The 21,597-nt window shown below is 44.1% G+C and overlaps 1 protein-coding gene across 1 annotated transcript; it reads right to left on the bottom strand.

The window, feature by feature from the left end:
* Positions 1 to 1,363: 1,363 nt before the first annotated feature.
* Positions 1,364 to 18,185, bottom strand: C1QTNF4 (C1q and TNF related 4). The gene is made up of 2 exons (XM_072118671.1): positions 18,038 to 18,185; positions 1,364 to 3,345 (listed from the first exon to the last, which is right to left on the bottom strand). The coding sequence occupies exon 2, from the start codon at positions 3,338 to 3,340 to the stop codon at positions 2,243 to 2,245; it is 1,098 nt and encodes a 365-aa protein (XP_071974772.1). The 5' UTR covers positions 3,341 to 3,345; positions 18,038 to 18,185; the 3' UTR covers positions 1,364 to 2,242.
* Positions 18,186 to 21,597: the final 3,412 nt, after the last annotated feature.

The raw sequence follows: 21,597 nt of genomic DNA, 5'->3' as shown, positions 1-21,597 counted from the left end.
GACCCAGACACCGTGACTGTGGTAATCTTCTTATCCATGTTCTATTTTCCTCTAAAATCGACGTTTAACATTATTCAATGAATCTGGAGGGCTCCTGGGGGTGTTATCAGAGCCCTTCAGTGTAACAGCCTGTGAATTTGAAGTACTGTCTCTCTTCTGCTCCCCTAGCAATTCCCCCACCCTCTGCCCAGTGTAATCTCACTGCAGCAGAGGAAGTTTCGGCACACAGTGGAAGGGTGGTGGGTGGAGTGCTCCTACACAGTGTAACAGCGTGTGAATCTGCAGCAGGAAGGGGCCCTGGTAACGCCCCCAGATCCCTTTTAGCTCATTGGCATAATTTTAAAAGTTGATTTTTGAATAACTGAGGCCATGGATAACAAAGGTAATGAAAATGTAAGAAAAATGTAAGTCACGGTGCTGGATTTAGGAGTTGATGGTTGATTTCTGTTAATATAACGCAAGGAATAAGTGTGCCACAAAACCGGAGATATGCACTGTTAAAATTACAGACAGGAAAGCAATTTTCATATATTGCTCCCACTCCTGACTAACTTTTACTGTAGACATCTGGGAACTCAATAAATGCACCTCTTTAAGATTACACCAGAACTGTGAAGTCTGTCCGCTGAAGGCATTGAGGGAAGAGGGAGCTGACGGATGCAATGTGCTGCATTTGCATCTGTCAGCTCCCTCTTCCATGCAGCGTCCTCCTCCCCAGTGCCTTCAGCCGACAGGCTTCACAGTTCTGGTGTAATCTTAAAGAGGTGAATTTCCATTCTCCAAGTTCCCAGATGTCTACTGTAAAAGTTAGCTAAGAGGGGCTCATGTAAGGAAATATATGATGCAGCCAGGTCCCGCTCCTCCCTGTACTTGCACCCGTAATAAAGATACCGATTGCACAGCAATGGTGAGTGCCGCTCATCCTTTCTTCTTTGAACAATTCAGGGTTTGGATAGTTATTTTCCAGAAGATGATGATAAATTTGAAATAATGTTGCTGCAATGCTGCACATAACCTATGGATGAGGGTGGCGCTGTTTCTGAAGCAGCTGTGCTCTACTTACCTCGCGCCTTTCCGTTACGCATTGAGGAGAATAGAAGAGACGACTAAATCTGGGTCATTAGTTTCTCCCAGCAAACCCTCCGTTATCCCGGCACCTGCACAACATGTGTGAATTGGTGTCAGTGACTCAGGATCTGCCACACTATCTGCTGGCTGAGGATTAGATACAAGCGCTCATTAGTGGGTTTAATTAGCTGCCGGCTTCAGTAGCGATTCCTCCCGGAGGACGCATCTCCGTCACGTCAGCGCGGTTTTGCATAAACATACATCGCTAATGACATATTAGATCCGCAAACACACGGGAAATAGAAAAATGAGTTTATTCCCCATTACATAACATGGACAGGGGTTCTGCCCCCTACAGGGTATCTTACACCCGCCGTGTGTTAGGAGGACCCTTATAGTACAAGACGAGGATGGATGTCGGGGAGGGTCACCACTCCACTCATGCAGTACACGGGTGTAGCACATGCTCACAGGACAAGTGCAAGGACCATCTCATGGAGATATCGACTAACGTCTAACCACAGGACACATTTATGAGATGTTTTAGGGGCAACTGCACTTAAAGGGGGCTTCCAGTAACGTCAAGTTATCTACAGGACAGTTAATGGAATATCCCATTCATTGTTACATAGGGTGAATCAATAGAAGGGGGTGTCCCCACTGCTACCTATGGCCTGACCATGAGTTAGGTCATTAGTAGGTTATCGGTGGACCTTCACTATGGTCAGAACCGAACGGAACTACGGTTCTTCTGGTTCTGAAGAACCGTAGTTCCGTTTGTATTGTATCAGTTTTATGGAAGATGGACAGTCGATATATACTACAGGTGAGCTGTAGGACACAGGTCTTCGATATCTAATTGGTTGGGGTAGAACTGGATTGGAGCAAAAAGCAGCTAAGGGTCTGCCTGGTTGTATTGTAAACCCAAGTGAGGGATCTATTGCAGGTGATTCTCTAGGTAACATATTTTGTGCTTTAGTAGGTGCTACCTTTGACACAATGACCAATGCTACAAACACAAATATGAGTGTAATGTGAGTGACGATAACATGAGGATGTGCTTTTAGTCTCTGTGACACCCTGTGTGCCTAGACAACCTCTTTACCACCCATTCCATTCAACTTTGTATACTTCTTATAGTCTGGCGCAGTTACCGTACCCATTACGGTACCCTTCAAAAATTAGTCAGGATTTCTGGTTTGGGGTTTGTTGCTATGTGATCCTTGGAAGGTATCTCGGGATAGACCAGGAACCCAGTGAAAGTAATGTATTTGCCATGATTACTATAGGCCCCGTAACCTTCATGTCCATGACTATAGAGCCAAACTGTTTCTCCAGGTCGTAGTGACAGCATCAAACTTTGGCTCTGCATTTCCCGTTTTTTGGAGTGACTGTCATCATAAATCATTGCTTGGACTTCGTCCTGGTTCTTCATCAACTTGACGGACATGGTTTTATAAGGCATTTTCCCTATGGTAAAAGAGAAATAATAGGCCCCGGCCACACGGCAGTGAAATTCTCCAGATGACAAATTGAAGTCTTTGCCAATGTTGACAAACTCAGTATCAAAAGTGATTGCTTGGTGTTGGATCTTCTTGTCTTCCGACCCAACAAGACTCTCAGTTCGGGCAACTGAGAAAGCCGACCTGGGGTCTTTGTTGATTGGTTGGCTGTCACTGGATGTATACTTTATGTAGACTTCATTCTGGTCTGAGGAACCTTCTGTAATGGAGTTTGGGGAGTTTTGTAGTTTTTCAGAATCACTTCCACTCTGGAAATAGTAGGATGTATCGGGATAGATCAAATAACCATTAAAAGTTGTGTAAGGTCCTACATTGCTATACAGAGCATATTTGGGGTCCCCATGAAGCCGAAGCCAAACTGTATCTCCATATTCAAGCTGTAACATCGCGCTCTGACTGGCGACTTTTCTCTCCTTGTGGTGGTGCTCATCGTAGACGATGACCTGAACCTCGTTCTTGTTCTTCATCAACATGACTGAAAGGTTCTTCTTAGGGAACTTCCCAACGGTGAAGGAAAAGTAATAAGCTCCAGGAATACGACATCTGAAAATACCTCCTTTAGGATCAAAATCCCCTCCGATATTTACATAGACTTTGTCAAAAGTGATGACCATTTCCGACCCCCCTTCCATACTGGTCGTACGAGCCACGGAAAAGGCAGAGCGATGATCTGTACCGAGAGCCATCGGAGAAGAGAGAAGGAGATGAGACAATATTCCAAGAAGGGCGGGGATGTTTGAAGGAAACATGGTGGCTGAAGGGAAACAAAAGATAGTAAATTATTTTACAAGACCAAGAAGGGTGAAGAAATTCCATCTCATTGTATAAGACATCAATTTGAGACAATTTTATAGATATAGGGGCACATTTACTTACCCGTCCCGTTGCGTCCACTGATCCGGAATGTCCGACGAGGATTCGGAGTTGCCACCATTCACTAAGATCGTGCGGCCAATTTCCTGCATGTGTCGCTTTCCCCGCTCAGGTCCGCCTTCTTCCCGGTGCATGTGATTGCTGATCTTGCGACACAATTTAGAAAGTTAAATTCCGCAGTTTGTCCAAATCAGTCGGGTTGTCCGACGGCCACGCCCCCCGATTTGTGTTGCATAAAAGCTGGCGCCGATGCGCCAAAATCCGATCGCGTGCGCCAAAAATCCGGGGCAATTCAGGGCAAATCGGAAATATTTGGGAAACCCGATGGATATGCGTCCGACAGACCCTTAGTAAATGTGCCCCATAGACTCTTCTAGAAGCAGTGTTGGTAGAATGCTTATGGGCTGTGGTCTATGGGCCCACCACTTTATGGTCTTTTATGGTCTCTTTACTTTTGGGCTACTTTTAAGAGGGTGATATTTTTATGTATGTCCCACATTAGGACTCCCTATTAGGGAGTCCTTTAAGTTACCCACTATTGTATTTTTGAGTCCCACCTAATTTTGTGGCAGGTAAGGGGCAACCCTATTTGTGTAACTAAAAGGGGTTTTCCACTAGCAGATATCAGGGCTAGAAGTCCCTATCTTTATAATCTCTTTAGGGCATTATCAAACTTGGTGGGTGTTCTTGCATTATCAAACTTGGTGGGTGTTTTTTTGGATAACCATAGGCCCCCTAGCAGACTTGGGCCCTGGGCAGCCGCCGAAACCACCCCTATTATTATCCACTATCCCTGTACATGAAAAATAAGACACTTCTTAGTATAACGGATGTAATATCTTTACACATATCCACAATTTGATCAAAAGTTACCACAGGCTTAAGCACAATCTCTGTAAAATCTCATTAAATTGCCATATGGATGTAAATATCCCTGGACTATGGACTATCTCTGCTCCAGATTTCTTCCCTTCCCATCTCATTCTTCCGTGTGGAGACTAGGAGTATTTGAAGTCCTCTGATCAAAGCCTTGGCTTCCCGTGTGAGTTGCCGGCAGACATTTGAGTGAGTCTAAGGGGGGTGTTACTGTACAAAGTCTCCAAGGAAACGAGAAGACTGGAGGGGTCTCTGTGTTACGGCTCCAGGAGAGGAGCCAGGAAAATATGTTCAGGATTGTGAGGAGAACAAACTGGGCAGTCATCACTAGGCCCGGATCCTCTTACAGGTCCTTTCTCCTGACATTCAAGTAGAATATGGTCTCTGTGTCTCTCAGGCTCATCGAGGGATTAGTTTATGTGTCTGAATGATGTCCTACTCGGTGCCGAGTTACCACATGGCAGTGACTTACAGACACTGAGCGTTCATTAGATGAGAAGTATGGAAACAAATAGGACATAATTCCCTGGATTGTAAGACGTGAAGGTAAACAAAATCAGAGCAAGAAGATAGTAGGCCTCGAAGTCTCTACCAGGGCCCAACCTTGGATATTAGGTTTCCCACATGAAATAACATAATGTACTTGCCCTATGTCTGGTTTTTTTTAAAACCTGTGCAAGATTTTACGTAACACTACGCCGGGGCAAACGCACCAGCACCAGCAGATGATAAAATTTCCCCTATGTCTCCATTTACATGGAGGACCCAAGATCTGAACACAGGAGGTCTCAGTGGTTGGACATCCAGGGATCATAACTTGTAACTAGTCTTGGACTAACCGACCCGAGGATTCTCCATGTGGCCCAGACAGTAACCAGGGAAGAACATCCCAGAATGGAGGTAACTAGTGTCTATTTCCTCGGATTTACTGGAAGATTAACTCCCAGAATAATCTGGTGGGACCAAGAACCTCTAGTCTGACGCAGCTATAAACTACTGATGAGCAGACCCATCAGAATTCGGATCAGACGGGTTAGTAGACCTGGATCAAGTCCGAACCACATGATCGGGTGCTTGCGAACCACCACATTCGGTGCTTGCAGGACCACAGGTGTTAACCCTTTAAATGGGTCCGCTCACCAACCAATAAAACTCACAGCCAAAGCTGTCCGTAGCTGTAATTGATGGTGACACATGGATGCCGCCATTTTGGCAGAGATTTTGTCGCTCCATTTCCTCAGGAAAATGGCACGGTGCATGTACATGCCAGCACCGATGGCGGGTGTTTACAGTGGGGGGGATGTACTGAACATGGACGTTTGGCTAAAGTCTAGGTTCATGTTCTGTGGACCTGAACCTACAATGTTCGGTACCAAATATTGCTGTTTGGGTCCACTCATCACTAGTAGTAACCTATCCGATGGATACAAGATATAGGTTATATGAAGAAAATCCCTTAAAGGGATCATCTATAAACTACTGGTTCAAGAAGCAATGCCCACACCCCAGCTTTGGACTCCCACTTTTATGCAGTTTTGCACAAGCATCGCCCACTTTACAGTATATTGATGACCAATACAATGGAATAAGAGATGAGCTGCAGTAACACAACTCGGCCACTAGACAGAGAACAGCGCTGCTTTTTACAGCTCTGCTCCATTGCTTTATTCCAGCAGTAGCCATGGGGGTAACTGTTCACTGACCCGACATTGATGACCTATCACTAATATAATCTCAGTATGAATGTATTTCATTACTGGCAGAAGAAGAAGCTGAGACTTGTAGTCACCATTTCTTATAATCTCTAGTTCCCACCTGGAGATGTTAAGCTCTTTCTAGTGTATAAAATCAGCAGGTCATGCATGAATCCTGTATCCACATCACAAGGTCCACACAGCAGGATACCTCCTCCCCCCGGCTGGGACCTTGAGACATTGTGATTAATTGCAACAGTGTGAACACATCTCAACATTTTATTTGGCTGCGCCAACATCTCTGCTGTCCTACATGCACTAATGAAGAAATAGTGTATGGCTGTGAGAGGGGAAGTCAGACACCTGGTGGGTCATATCTTATGGTGGCAGCGAACAGCCATGAATTAGAATCAGTCTAGAACATTCTGCTACAGAACTAATAATAATCTGCTAGCAGTGATGACGCCACAGTCCTACAACCTGGCACTAATAAGACAATAAGGGTTCACTTTAATTTAAGAAGCGGATGTTACCTGATAATAGAAGGAGCGGCTGTCACCTGATAATAGATGGAGCGGCTGTCACCTAATAATAAATGGAGTGGCTGTCACCTAATAATAGAAGGAATAACTGTCAACTGATAATAGGAGGAGCGGCTGTCACCTGATAATAGAAGGAACGGCTGTCACCTGATAATAGAAGGAGCGGCTGTCATATGATAATAGGAGGAACGGCTGTCACCTGATAATAGAAGGAGCGGCTGTCATATGATAATAGGAGGAGCGGGTGTCACCTGATAATAGAAGGAATAACTGTCACCTGATAATAGAAGAAGCAGCTGTCACCTGATAATAGATGGAGCGGCTGTCACCTAATAATAAATGGAGTGGCTGTCACCTAATAATAGAAGGAATAACTGTCAACTGATAATAGGAGGAGAGGCTGTCACCTGATAATAGAAGGAACGGCTGTCACCTGATAATAGAAGGAGCGGGTGTCACCTGATAATAGGAGGAGCGGCTGTCACCTGATAATAGGAGGAGCGGCTGTCACTTGATAATAGGAGGAGCGGCTGTCACCTGATAATAGAAGGAATAACTGTCAACTGATAATAGGAGGAGAGGCTGTCACCTGATAATAGAAGGAACGGCTGTCACCTGATAATAGAAGGAGCGGGTGTCACCTGATAATAGGAGGAGCGGCTGTCACCTCATAATAGGAGGAGCGGCTGTCACCTGATAATAGGAGGAGCGGCTGTCACCTGATAATAGGAGGAGCGGGTGTCACCTGATAATAGGAGGAGCGGCTGTCACTTGATAATAGGAGGAGCAGCTGTCAGCTGATAATAGAAGTAACGTCTGTCACCTGATAATAGAAGGAGCAGCTGTCACCTGATAAAAGAAGTAGCGTCTGTCATATGATAATAGGAGGAGCGGCTGTCATATGATAATAGGAGGAACGGCTGTCACCTGATAATAGAAGGAGCGGCTGTCATATGATAATAGGAGGAGCGGGTGTCACCTGATAATAGAAGGAATAACTGTCACCTGATAATAGAAGAAGCAGCTGTCACCTGATAATAGATGGAGCGGCTGTCACCTAATAAAAAATGGAGTGGCTGTCACCTAACAATAGAAGGAATAACTGTCAACTGATAATAGGAGGAGCGGCTGTCACCTGATAATAGAAGGAACGGCTGTCACCTGATAATATAAGGAGCGGGTGTCACCTGATAATAGGAGGAGCGGCTGTCACCTGATAATAGGAGGAGCGGCTGTCACTTGATAATAGGAGGAGCGGCTGTCACCTGATAATAGAAGGAATAACTGTCACCTCATAATAGGAGGAGCGGCTGTCACCTCATAATAGGAGGAGCGGCTGTCACCTGATAATAGGAGGAGCGGGTGTCACCTGATAATAGGAGGAGCGGCTGTCACTTGATAATAGGAGGAGCAGCTGTCACCTGATAATAGAAGTAGCGTCTGTCACCTGATAATAGAAGGAGCGGCTGTCATATGATAATAGGAGGAACGGCTGTCACCTGATAATAGAAGGAGCGGCTGTCATATGATAATAGGAGGAGCGGGTGTCACCTGATAATAGAAGGAATAACTGTCACCTGATAATAGAAGAAGCAGCTGTCACCTGATAATAGCAGGAGCGGGTGTCACCTGATAATAGGAGGAGCGGCTGTCACCTGATAATAGGAGGAGCGGCTGTCACCTGATAATAGAAGGAGCGGCTGTCACCTGATAATAGGAGGAGCGTCTGTCACCTGATAATAGAAGGAGCGGCTGTCACCTGATAATAGGAGGAGCGGCTGTCACCTGATAATAGAAGGAGCGGGTGTCACCGGATAATAGAAGGAGCAGCTGTCACCTGATAATAGGAGGAGCGGCTGTCACCTGATAATAGAAGAGCGGCTGTCATATGATAATAGGAGGAGTGGCTGTCACCTGATATTAGAAGGAGCAGCTGTCACCTGATAATAGGAGGAGCGGCTGTCACCTTATAATAGAAGGAGCAGATGTCACCTGATAATAGGAGGAGCAGCTGTCACTTGATAATAGGAGGAGCGCCTGTCATATGATAATAGGAGGAGCGGCTGAACACCTGATAATACAAGGAGTGGCTGTCACCTGATAATACAAGGAGTGGCTGTCACCTGATAATAGAAAGAGCAGCTGTCACTTGATAATAGAAGGAGCGGCTGTCATATGATAATAGAAGGAGCAGCTGTCACCTGATAATAGAAAGAGCAGCTGTCACCTGATAATACAAGAAGTGTTTGTCACCTGATAATAGAAGGAGCGGCTGTCACCTGATAATACAAGGAGCGGCTGTCACCTGATAATAGAAGGAGCATCTGTCACCTAATAATAGAAGTAGCGGCTGTCACCTGATAATAGAAGGAGCGGCTGTCACCTGATAATAGAAGGAGCAGCTGTCACCTGATAATAGAAAGAGCAGCTGTCACCTGATAATACAAGAAGTGTTTATCACCTGATAATAGAAGGAGCGGCTGTCACCTGATAATACAAGGAGCGGCTGTCACCTGATAATAGAAGGAGCATCTGTCACCTAATAATAGAAGTAGCGGCTGTCACCTGATAATAGAAGGAGCGGCTGTCACCTGATAATAGAAGGAGCGGCTGTCACCTGAAAATAGAAGTAGCGGCTGTCAGCTGATAATAGAAGGAGCGGATGTCACCTGATAATAAAAGGAGCGGCTGTCACCTGATAATAGAAGGAGCGGCTGTCATATGATAATAGGAGGAGAGGCTGTCACCTGATAATAAAAGGAGCGGCTGTCAGCTGATAATTGAAGGAGTGGCTGTCACCTGATAGTAGAAGGAGCGGCTGTCATATGATAATAGGAGGAGAGGCTGTCACCTTATAATAGAAGGAGCGGCTGTCACCTGATAATAGAAGGAGTGGCTGTCACCTGATAATAGAAGGAGCGGCTGTCATATGATAATAGGAGGAGAAGCTGTTACCTGATAATAGAAGGAGTGTCTGTCACCTGATAATAGGAGGAGCGGCTGTCACCTGATAATAGAAGGAGCGGCTGTCATATGATAATAGGAGGAGAGGCTGTCACCTGATAATAAAAGGAGCGGCTGTCAGCTGATAATTGAAGGAGTGGCTGTCACCTGATAGTAGAAGGAGCGGCTGTCATATGATAATAGGAGGAGAGGCTGTCACCTGATAATAGAAGGAGCGGCTGTCACCTGATAATAGAAGGAGTGGCTGTCACCTGATAATAGAAGGAGCGGCTGTCATATGATAATAGGAGGAGAAGCTGTTACCTGATAATAGAAGGAGTGTCTGTCACCTGATAATAGGAGGAGCGTCTGTCACCTGATAATAGAAGGAGCGGCTGTCATATGATAATAGGAGGAACGGCTGTCACCTGATAATAGAAGGAATAACTGTCACCTGATAATAGAAGAAGCAGCTGTAATATGATAATAGAAGGAGTGGCTGTCACCTGATAATAGAAGGATCGGCTGTCACCTGATAATAGAAGGAGCGGCTGTCACCTGATAATAGGAGGAGCGTCTGTCACCTGATAATAGAAGGAACGGCTGTCACCTGATAATAGGAGGAGCGTCTGTCACCTGATAATAGGAGGAGCGTCTGTCACCTGATAATAGAAGGAACGGCTATCACCTGATAATAGGAGAAGCGGCTGTCATCTGATAATAGAAGGAGCGGATGTCACCGGATAATAGAAGGAATAACTGTCACCTGATAATAGGAGGAGCGGCTGTCACCTGATAATAGAAGGAGCGGCTGTCACCTGATAATAGAAGTAGCGTCTGTCACCTGATAATAGAAGGAGCGGCTGTTATATGATAATAGGAGGAACGGCTGTCACCTGATAATAGAAGGAGCGGCTGTCATATGATAATAGGAGGAGCGGGTGTCACCTGATAATAGAAGGAATAACTGTCACCTGATAATAGAAGGAACGGCTGTCACCTGATAATAGAAGGAGCGGGTGTCACCTGATAATAGAAGGAGTGGCTGTCACCTGATAATAGAAGGAGCGGGTGTCACCTGATAATAGGAGGAGCGGCTGTCACCTGATAATAGAAGGAGCGGGTGTCACCTGATAATAGGAGGAGCGGCTGTCACCTGATAATAGGAGGAGCGGCTGTCACCTGATAATAGAAGGAGCGGCTGTCACCTGATAATAGAAGGAGCATCTGTCACCTAATAATAGAAGTAGCGGCTGTCACCTGATAATAGAAGGAGCGGCTGTCACCTGATAATAGAAGGAGCGGCTGTCACCTGAAAATAGAAGTAGCGGCTGTCAGCTGATAATAGAAGGAGCGGATGTCACCTGATAATAGGAGGAGCGGCTGTCAGCTGATAATAGAAGGAGCGGCTGTCATATGATAATAGGAGGAGAGGCTGTCACCTGATAATAAAAGGAGCGGCTGTCAGCTGATAATTGAAGGAGTGGCTGTCACCTGATAGTAGAAGGAGCGGCTGTCAGCTGATAATTGAAGGAGTGGCTGTCATATGATAATAGGAGGAGAAGCTGTTACCTGATAATAGAAGGAGTGTCTGTCACCTGATAATAGGAGGAGCGGCTGTCACCTGATAATAGAAGGAGCGGCTGTCATATGATAATAGGAGGAGAGGCTGTCACCTGATAATAAAAGGAGCAGCTGTCAGCTGATAATTGAAGGAGTGGCTGTCACCTGATAGTAGAAGGAGCGGCTGTCATATGATAATAGGAGGAGTGGCTGTCACCTGATAATAGAAGGAGCGGCTGTCACCTGATAATAGAAGGAGTGGCTGTCACCTGATAATAGAAGGAGCGGCTGTCATATGATAATAGGAGGAGAAGCTGTTACCTGATAATAGAAGGAGTGTCTGTCACCTGATAATAGGAGGAGCGTCTGTCACCTGATAATAGAAGGAGCGGCTGTCATATGATAATAGGAGGAACGGCTGTCACCTGATAATAGAAGGAATAACTGTCACCTGATAATAGAAGAAGCAGCTGTCATATGATAATAGAAGGAGTGGCTGTCACCTGATAATAGAAGGATCGTCTGTCACCTGATAATAGAAGGAGCGGCTGTCACCTGATAATAGAAGGAGTGGCTGTCACCTGATAATAGGAGGAGCGGCTGTCACCTGATAATAGGAGGAGCGGCTGTCACCTGATAATAGGAGGAGCGTCTGTCACCTGATAATAGAAGGAACGGCTATCACCTGATAATAGGAGAAGCGGCTGTCATCTGATAATAGAAGGAGCGGATGTCACCGGATAATAGAAGGAATAACTGTCACCTGATAATAGGAGGAGCGGCTGTCACCTGATACTAGAAGGAGCGGCTGTCACCTGATAATAGAAGTAGCGTCTGTCACCTGATAATAGGAGGAGCGGCTGTTATATGATAATAGGAGGAACGGCTGTCACCTGATAATAGAAGGAGCGGCTGTCATATGATAATAGGAGGAGCGGGTGTCACCTGATAATAGAAGGAATAACTGTCACCTGATAATAGAAGGAACGGCTGTCACCTGATAATAGAAGGAGCGGGTGTCACCTGATAATAGAAGGAGTGGCTGTCACCTGATAATAGAAGGAGCGGGTGTCACCTGATAATAGGAGGAGCGGCTGTCACCTGATAATAGGAGGAGCGGCTGTCACCTGATAATAGAAGGAGCGGCTGTCACCTGATAATAGAAGGAGCATCTGTCACCTAATAATAGAAGTAGCGGCTGTCACCTGATAATAGAAGGAGCGGCTGTCACCTGATAATAGAAGGAGCGGCTGTCACCTGAAAATAGAAGTAGCGGCTGTCAGCTGATAATAGATGGAGCGGATGTCACCTGATAATAGGAGGAGCGGCTGTCAACTGATAATAGAAGGAGCGGCTGTCACCTGATAGTAGAAGGAGCGGCTGTCAGCTGATAATTGAAGGAGTGGCTGTCACCTGATAGTAGAAGGAGCGGCTGTCACCTGATAATAGGAGGAGCGGCTGTCACCTGATAATAGAAGGAGCGGCTGTCACCTGATAATAGAAGTAGCGTCTGTCACCTGATAATAGAAGGAGCGGCTGTCATATGATAATAGGAGGAGCGGGTGTCACCTGATAATAGAAGGAATAACTGTCACCTGATAATAGAAGAAGCAGCTGTCACCTGATAATAGAAGGAGTGGCTGTCACCTGATAATAGAAGGAGCGGGTGTCACCTGATAATAGGAGGAGCGGCTGTCACCTGATAATAGGAGGAGCGGCTGTCACCTGATAATAGAAGGAGCGGGTGTCACCTGATAATAGGAGGAGCGTCTGTCACCTGATAATAGAAGGAGCGGGTGTCACCTGATAATAGGAGGAGCGTCTGTCACCTGATAATAGAAGGAGCGGGTGTCACCGGATAATAGAAGGAGCGGCTGTCACCTGATAATAGAAGTAGTGGCTGTCAGCTGATAATAGAAGGAGCGGCTGTCACCTGATAATAGAAGAAACGGTTGTCACCCGATAATAGAAGGAGCCGTTGGCACCGGATAATAGAAGGAGCGGCTGTCACCTGATAATAGAAGGAGTGGCTGTCACCTGATAATAGAAGGAGCGGCTGTCACCTTATAATAGAAGGAGCAGCTGTCATATGATAATAGGAGGAGCGGCTGAACACCTGATAATACAAGGAGTGGCTGTCACCTGATAATACAAGGAGTGGCTGTCACCTGATAATAGAAAGAGCAGCTGTCACTTGATAATAGAAGGAGCGGCTGTCATATGATAATAGAAGGAGCAGCTGTCACCTGATAATAGAAAGAGCAGCTGTCACCTGATAATACAAGAAGTGTTTGTCACCTGACAATAGAAGGAGTGGCTGTCACCTGATAATACAAGGAGCGGCTGTCACCTGATAATAGAAGGAGCATCTGTCACCTAATAATAGAAGTAGCGGCTGTCACCTGATAATAGAAGGAGCGGCTGTCACCTGATAATAGAAGGAGCGGCTGTCACCTGATAATAGAAGTAGCGGCTGTCAGCTGATAATAGAAGGAGCGGATGTCACCTGATAATAGAAGGAGCGGCTGTCATATGATAATAGGAGGAGAGGCTGTCACCTGATAATAAAAGGAGCGGCTGTCAGCTGATAATTGAAGGAGTGGCTGTCACCTGATAGTAGAAGGAGCGGCTGTCATATGATAATAGGAGGAGAGGCTGTCACCTGATAATAGAAGGAGCGGCTGTCAGCTGATAATAGAAGGAGCGGCTGTCAGCTGATAATAGAAGGAGTGGCTGTCACCTGATAATAGAAGGAACGGCTGTCATATGATAATAGGAGGAGAGGCTGTTACCTGATAATAGAAGAAGTGGCTGTCACCTGATAATAGAAGGAGGGGCTGTCATATGATAATAGGAGGAGAGGCTGTCACCTGATAAAAGAAGGAGCGGCTGTCACCTGATAATACAAGGAGCGGCTGTCACCTGATAATAGAAGGAGCGTCTGTCACCTGATAATACAAGGAGCGGCTGTCACCTGATAATAGAAGGAGCATCTGTCACATGATAATAGAAGTAGCGGCTGTCAGTGGATAATAGAAGGAGCGGCTGTCAGCTGATAATAGAAGTAGTGGCTGTCAGCTGATAATAGAAGGAGCGGCTGTCACCTGATAATAGAAGAAACGGTTGTCACCTGATAATAGAAGGAGCCGTTGTCACCAGATAATAGAAGGAGCGGCTGTTACCTGATATTAGAAGGAGCCGTTGTCACCTGATAATAGAAGGAGCGGCTGTCACCTGATAATAGAAGGAGCGGCTGTCACCTGATAATACAAGGAGCGGCTGTCATCTGATAATAGAAGGAGCGGCTGTCACCTGATAATAGAAGGAGCGACTGTCACCTGATAATACAAGGAGCGGCTGTCATCTGATAATAGAAGTAGCGGCTGTCAGTTGATAATAGAAGGAGTTACTGTCACCTGATAATAGGAGGAGCATCTGTCACCTGATAATAAAAGTAGCGGCTGTCAGTTGATAATAGAAGGAGCGGCTGTCACCTGATAATAGAAGTAGTGGCTGTCAGCTGATAATAGAAGGAGCGGCTGTCACCTGATAATAGAAGAAACGGTTGTCACCCGATAATAGAAGGAGCCGTTGGCACCGGATAATAGAAGGAGCGGCTGCCACCTGATAATAGAAGGAGCGGCTGTCACCTGATATTAGAAGGAGCCGTTGTCACCGGATAATAGAAGGAGCGGCTGTCACCTGATAATAGAAGAAACGGTTGTCACCCGATAATAGAAGGAGCCGTTGGCACCGGATAATAGAAGGAGCGGCTGCCACCTGATAATAGAAGGAGCGGCTGTCACCTGATATTAGAAGGAGCCGTTGTCACCGGATAATAGAAGGAGCGGCTGTCACCTGAGAAGTATGTAATAGCTGCAGACAGGACAGAGAAGTGTCCGTGTGTAGCAGGATAGAAGAGAAGTGAGTGGGAGCTGCAGACAGGACAGAAAACTGTCCTGTGTAGCAGGATATAGGAGAAGTGTGTGGGAGCTGCATACAGGACAGAGAAGTGTCCCCTGTGTATCAGGATAGAGGAGAAGTGTGTGGGAGCTGCAGATAGGACAGAGAAGTGTCCCTGTGTAGCAGGATAGAGGAGAAGTGTGTGGGAGCTGCAGACAGGACAGAGAAGTGTCCCCTGTGTAGCAGGATAGAATAGAAGTGTGTGGGAGCTGCAGACAGGACAGAGAAGTGTCCCCATGTAGCAGGACAGAAGAGAAGTGTATGGGAGCTGCAGATAGGACAGAGAAGTGTCCCCATGTAGCAGGATGACCACACTGGTGGCAAAAGAAGATCAGCACTGGGGGATCCCCTCCAGGAGAAGCCACCGCTGAGGTGATCACTGGGTGCTGTGGGGGTCATTCTCATGCTGGGGTGTGAGAGAAGCAGAGAGGAGCTTGTAGGAGGATCACATGTAAGAGCCTGAATCTAACATTGCGCCCATATTGCACCTAAAGTAAAGTACAGTCACACAATCATCCTGAGACTCACAAGTGATTAATAAGGACCCCAAGTGCCACATTTATCTCCAGGTCAGAGACGTTTGTCAAGCACTTGAGTAATAAAGTCACCTACATTTTTTGATCTCACATTAATGTGCTGCCATTGTGTTTATGTGTATTTATCTCTCCATCATCTATTATCTATCTAATGTAAAAAGTTCAGCAGCAGCGGCATTATAATAACCAAGTCTTATCCTCCCTGTATATGCAGGGTTTTTTTATATTATCTATTTATCCCCTATCTATCTATCTATCTATCTATCTATCTATCTATCTATCTATCCATCCCATATCTATCTCATATATATCCATCTCATATCTATCTCATATATATCCATCTCATATCTATCTATCTATCTCATATATATCCATCTCATATCTATCTATCTATCTATCTCATATCTATCTATCTATCTATCTCATATCTATCTATCTATCTCCTATCTATCTATCTATCTATCTATCTCATATGTATCTATCTATCTCCTATCTATCTATCTATCTATCTATCTATCTATCTCATATGTATCTATCTATCTCCTATCTATCTATCTATCTATCTATCTATCTATCTATCTATCTCATATCTATCTATCTATCTATCTATCTCATATCTATCTCATATCTATCTATCTATCTATCTATCTATCTATCTATCTCATATCTATCTATCTATCTATATATCTATCTATCTATATATCTATCTATCTATCTCATATCTATCTATCTATCTATCTATCTATCTATCTATCTCATATCTATCTATCTATCTATCTCATATCTATCTATCTATCTCATATCTATCTATCTATCTATCTATCTCATATCTATCTATCTATCTATCTATCTATCTATCTCATATCTATCTATCTATCTATCTCATATCTATCTATCTATCTCATATCTATCTATCTATCTATCTATCTCATATCTATCTATCTATCTATCTATCTATCTCAAATCTATCTATCTATCTCATATTTATCTATCTCCTATCTGTCTATCTATCTCATATCTATCTATCTATCTATCTATCTATCTATCTATCTATCTATCTCATATCTATCTATCTCATAGCTATCTATCTATCTATCTCATATCTATCTATCTCCTATCTATCTATCTATCTATCTATCTCCTATCTATCTCATATGTATATATCTATCTCATATCTATCTATCTCCTATCTATCTATCTATCTATCTATCTATCTATCTATCTATCTATCTATCTCATATCTATCTATCTATCTATCTATCTATCTCCTATCTATCTCATATGTATATATCTATCTCATATGTATATATCTATCTCATATCTATCTATCTATCTATCTATCTCATATCTATCTCCTATCTATCTATCTATCTATATCATATCTATCTATCTATCTATCTATCTATCTATCTATCTGTCTATCTATCTATCTATCTATCTATCTATCTATCTATCTATCTATCTATCTCCTATCTATCTCATATCTATCTATCTATCTCATATATATCTATCTCTCTATCTATCTCATATCTATCCATCTATCACCTATCTATCTATCTATCTATCTATCTATCTCCTATCTATCTATCTATCTATCTATCCATCTATCTCATACCTATCTATCTCTCTATCTCTCTATCTATCTCATATCTATCCATCTATCTCCTATCTATCTATCTATCTATCTATCTATCTATCTATCTATCTCATATCTATCTATCTATCTATCTATCTATCTATCTCATATCTATCTATCTCTCTATCTATATATCTATCTCTTTCTTATCCATATCTATCCATCAGATCCATTACTGCGTTAGGTGTCTCCATAGTACATGCTGGTATGTGTGAACGCGGCTCTATTATAATGCAGTGTATAGTGTTGCCGGTGCCTGTGGACTTGTGCTACGTAACAGTCTCAGCTCTGCTACATCTATAGCTACGTATATAACAAATACCGTATACAGATATGATATAACGTCTATACTTTAATGAATAGTAATATTCTCTGTCCTGTCTATGCAGAACCACCTAAGACCCATTAACCCTTTACGCCACCATACACGTCACGGTGTCACACATAGGAATCCATTCTCAATGTAAAATTTATTCTGTAGGGAAAGTATGCGGGACCCCAGGGGGGAGCCTGGGGTGTAATGTCAGATGAGAGATGACATGCGGCGAGTGGGTGACAACCCGAATTAATGTATGTGAGGAGGAAGATGATGGGGAAGGGGGTGAGATGAGGTGCGAGCTCTGCAATAAACTGGAAACATATGTAGATATAGACATAGAGGGGATTCACTATGATGAGCCGGGGGTCTCCTCTTATTCAGGTGCTGCAGTATCCGGTGCTACAATTTACGCAGCATCTCCCTTCCCCCACCCATTACCTAATAATCCCCGCACCGACTGCACCCTTCTCCATCCCTGGTGCCCCCCCCCCTTGTACCTACCTGATCAGCTGCCGCCTGTCACCCGTCTCCTGCCTGGACCTCCACTTTGTGTCACACAGAAGGATTTGGCGCAGGGCTGAGGAGGAGGGGGGAGACGGGGGGAGAGGGGGCAGGGAAGGGGGATCCACATGTGCACAGCACAAAATCATGGACAGGTGATAACACATCCAGTCTCATCCAAATCTCTCCAGGATTCTAGTCCGGGCCATTGTCACTGGAAGAATTTGCAGGATTTTGATGAAAATTTTTTAAAAATTTATGTTTTTTTTTGTTTGGTTTTTTTAATGCGTAGAGACACAAGCGTCTACCAGGAGGACAATATATCATAAGGGACATCATTAGGAAGGGGGAGGGGGGAATCCTACAGCAGTTATTATTTAGGGGAATTAAAATTATTAATAAAATAATAATTATTCATAATTAAAATTATTATTAATTAAAAATATATATATATTAAAATATGTTATGTATTATTATTATTATGGTTCAACAAAAGGTTTTATTGAAGGTTACATAGTAATAAGACATTCTACAGGGCATTGTATATCCTGCAATGTTTATGTATATAGGCAGTCCCCGGGTTACGTACAAGATAGGGCCCGGAGGTTTGTACTTAAGTTGAATTTGTATGTAAGTCGAAACTGTATATTTTATAATTGAAGTTCTAGACATTTTTTTTTTTTTTGCCACAGTGACAATTGGAGTTTCAAAATTTTTTGCTGTAATGGGACCAAGGATTATCAATAAAACGTCATTACAGACACCTTACAGCTGATCATTGCAGCCTGGGGCTATAGTAACATCCAGGGACTTCACCAGAGGTCACAGGGGGCAGAGGGGTCCGTCTTTACCTAGGGGTCGTCTGTAAGTGAGGTGTCCTTAAGTGTACATGTATACAGGTGGCGTAATATTATGTACACTAACCGGCCACTTTATTAGGTACACCATGCTAGTAACGGGTTGGACCCCCTTTTGCCTTCAGAACTGCCTCAATTCTTTGTGGCATAGATACAACAAGGTGCTGGAAGCTCCTCAGAGATTTTGGTCCATATTGACATGATGGCATCACACAGTTGCCGCAGATTTGTCGGCTGCACATCCATGATGCGAATCTCCCGTTCCACCACATCCCAAAGATGCTCTATTGGATCTATTGGATCTAGTGACTGTGGAGGCCATTTGAGTCCAGTGACCTCATTGTCATGTTCAAGAAACCAGTCTGAGATGCTTCCAGCTTTATGACATGGCGCATTATCCTGCTGAAAGTAGCCATCAGATGTTACAGGGTACATTGTGCTCATAAAGGGATGGACATGGTCAGCAACAATACTCAGGTAGGCTGTGGCGTTGTACCAAGGGGCCCAAAGAGTGCCAAGAAAATATTCCCCACACCATGACACCACCACCACCAGCCTGAACCGCTGATACAAGGCAGGATGGATCCATGACACCACCACCACCAGCCTGAACCGCTGATACAAGGCAGGATGGATCCATGCTTTCATGTTGTTGACGCCAAATTCTGACCCTACCATCCGAATGTCGCAGCAGAAATCGAGACTCATCAGACCAGGCAACGTTTTTCCAATCTTCTACTGTCCAATTTCGATGAGCTTGTGCAAATTGTAGCCTCAGTTTCCTGTTCTTAACTGAAAGGAGTGGCACCCGGTGTGGTCTTCTGCTGCTGTAGCCCATCTGCCTCAAAGTTCGACGTACTGTGCGTTCAGAGATGCTCTTCTGCCTACCTTGGTTGTAACGGGTGGCGATTTGAGTCACTGTTGCCTTTCTATCAGCTCGAACCAGTCTGCCCATTCTCCTCTGACCTCTGGCATCAACAAGGCATTTCCGCCCACAGAACTGCCGCTCACTGGATGTTTTTTCTTTTTCGGACCATTCTTTGTAAACCCTAGAGATGGTTGTGCGTGAAAATCCCAGTAGATCAGCAGTTTCTGAAATACTCAGACTAGCCCTTCTGGCACCAACAACCATGCCACGTTCAAAGGCCACAAATCACCTTTCTTCCCCATACTGATGCTCGGTGTGAACTGCAGGAGATTGTCTTGACCATGTCTACATGCCTAAATGCACTGCCGCCATGTGATTGGCTGATTAGAAATTAAGTGTTAACAAGCAGTTGGACAGGTGCACCTAATAAAGTGGCCGGTGAGTGTATATTATTCTTACTATTATTATTAATTTTTTTATTGAATAAAAATTTTAAATAAATAAAGTGTTGTTTGGGGAAAAAAATAACAAGATGGCATTGAATAAAGTTTTTATCTTAACAATAATAGGACTCAATAGGAATCGTCGAATTTTGCACAAACTTATGCTATAAATCCACAGGATTTTGTGCAAATCGAATAGAAACGCGCCCGAGTCACCCTTCAAACATTTTTTTGTGGCTGCTTTAATGAGAATTCTTGCGCCATTTTGGTAAATAATTATGAAAGAAAAGTTTGTAGAAGTGCAATTGACAGGACAGAGACGAAGACAGAGAAACCGGAAAATTGCTGTGAGAAATGGAAACTATTACAAAACTGTGCAAAAACCAGTCAATTTTTCGTGCAATGAAAAAAAAAAAATTATGGCACATTGAGAAGATTCATCACGGCTTTTACACCCGAAAACAGGGGCATCAGGCGTGATTTAGTCGAAATTCGCAGCGCAGAGTCTGGAAGTGCAACTTCTTGCCCCTCTACGATGGTTGGGAGGGGAGGGGGTGTTGCTGTGGCATCAGTGGGCGCAGGCCTGTTCAGCCGCAGGTCAGACAAGGAGTAGAAGTGCCCCCCGGGGCTGCAATGCAATGAATCCCCACCAGAGTATCCTATTAGATTCGGAAAGTGCCAGGGGGTGGGGGCCCCATCACACATTGGGGCACTTAGTGTCAGCGTGTAATAAATGTGCCCCATAATGCATAAGCAGAACAACATAAAATACAGACAAAAATACAGTAAAGAAAAATAAATAAATATATAAGATGAGCAAAAATAAACCGGTACGAAACATGATCATAAAAAAACTTTAGCACAGACAATTTTCAAATAGGGAGCGGATGTGACCTGCAAAACATCCCCCCTGCCCCCCACCTTGCTCTAAAAGGTCACCAGATTTTACCCCTTAAACCACCAGCCCCTTCTGGTAGGGGGATAAAATGTCGTTTATCTAGAATTCTCTGTTTTATGTGAAATCTCACCCATTTACCTATAAGTTATGGGTCAATGATGAGAGAAGAGTCACTTTTAAAAGCTGAAGTCACTTTAGATATCCCTATCCTGGGTTCTATAACACCTATAAAACCATGCTGGTGTCATATTAAAGGATAAGTATCTTGGTTCTATGAGCTACAGAGACGGGGATATGGGCAAATAAAGACATAGTTGAAAATGTGAGCTGCAGATAAATAACCATAACCAATTCCTGCCTTATTCTGCAACTGCCTGTTTCTCTGGTTCCTCAGATAATAGAAACCATAAAGGGGTGACCTGAAAGATGAGATTCTTTTCTTTAATATGACGCCAGCAGTGTGTTTCTACGTTCTACACAACCAAAGATAGGAG

This window comes from Engystomops pustulosus, chromosome 7 (genome assembly GCF_040894005.1).
Source record: "Engystomops pustulosus chromosome 7, aEngPut4.maternal, whole genome shotgun sequence".
NCBI classification, from domain to species: domain Eukaryota; kingdom Metazoa; phylum Chordata; class Amphibia; order Anura; family Leptodactylidae; genus Engystomops; species Engystomops pustulosus.
The sequence above is the reverse complement of the archived record's forward strand: the minus strand, read 5'-3'. Positions and strand labels throughout refer to the sequence as shown.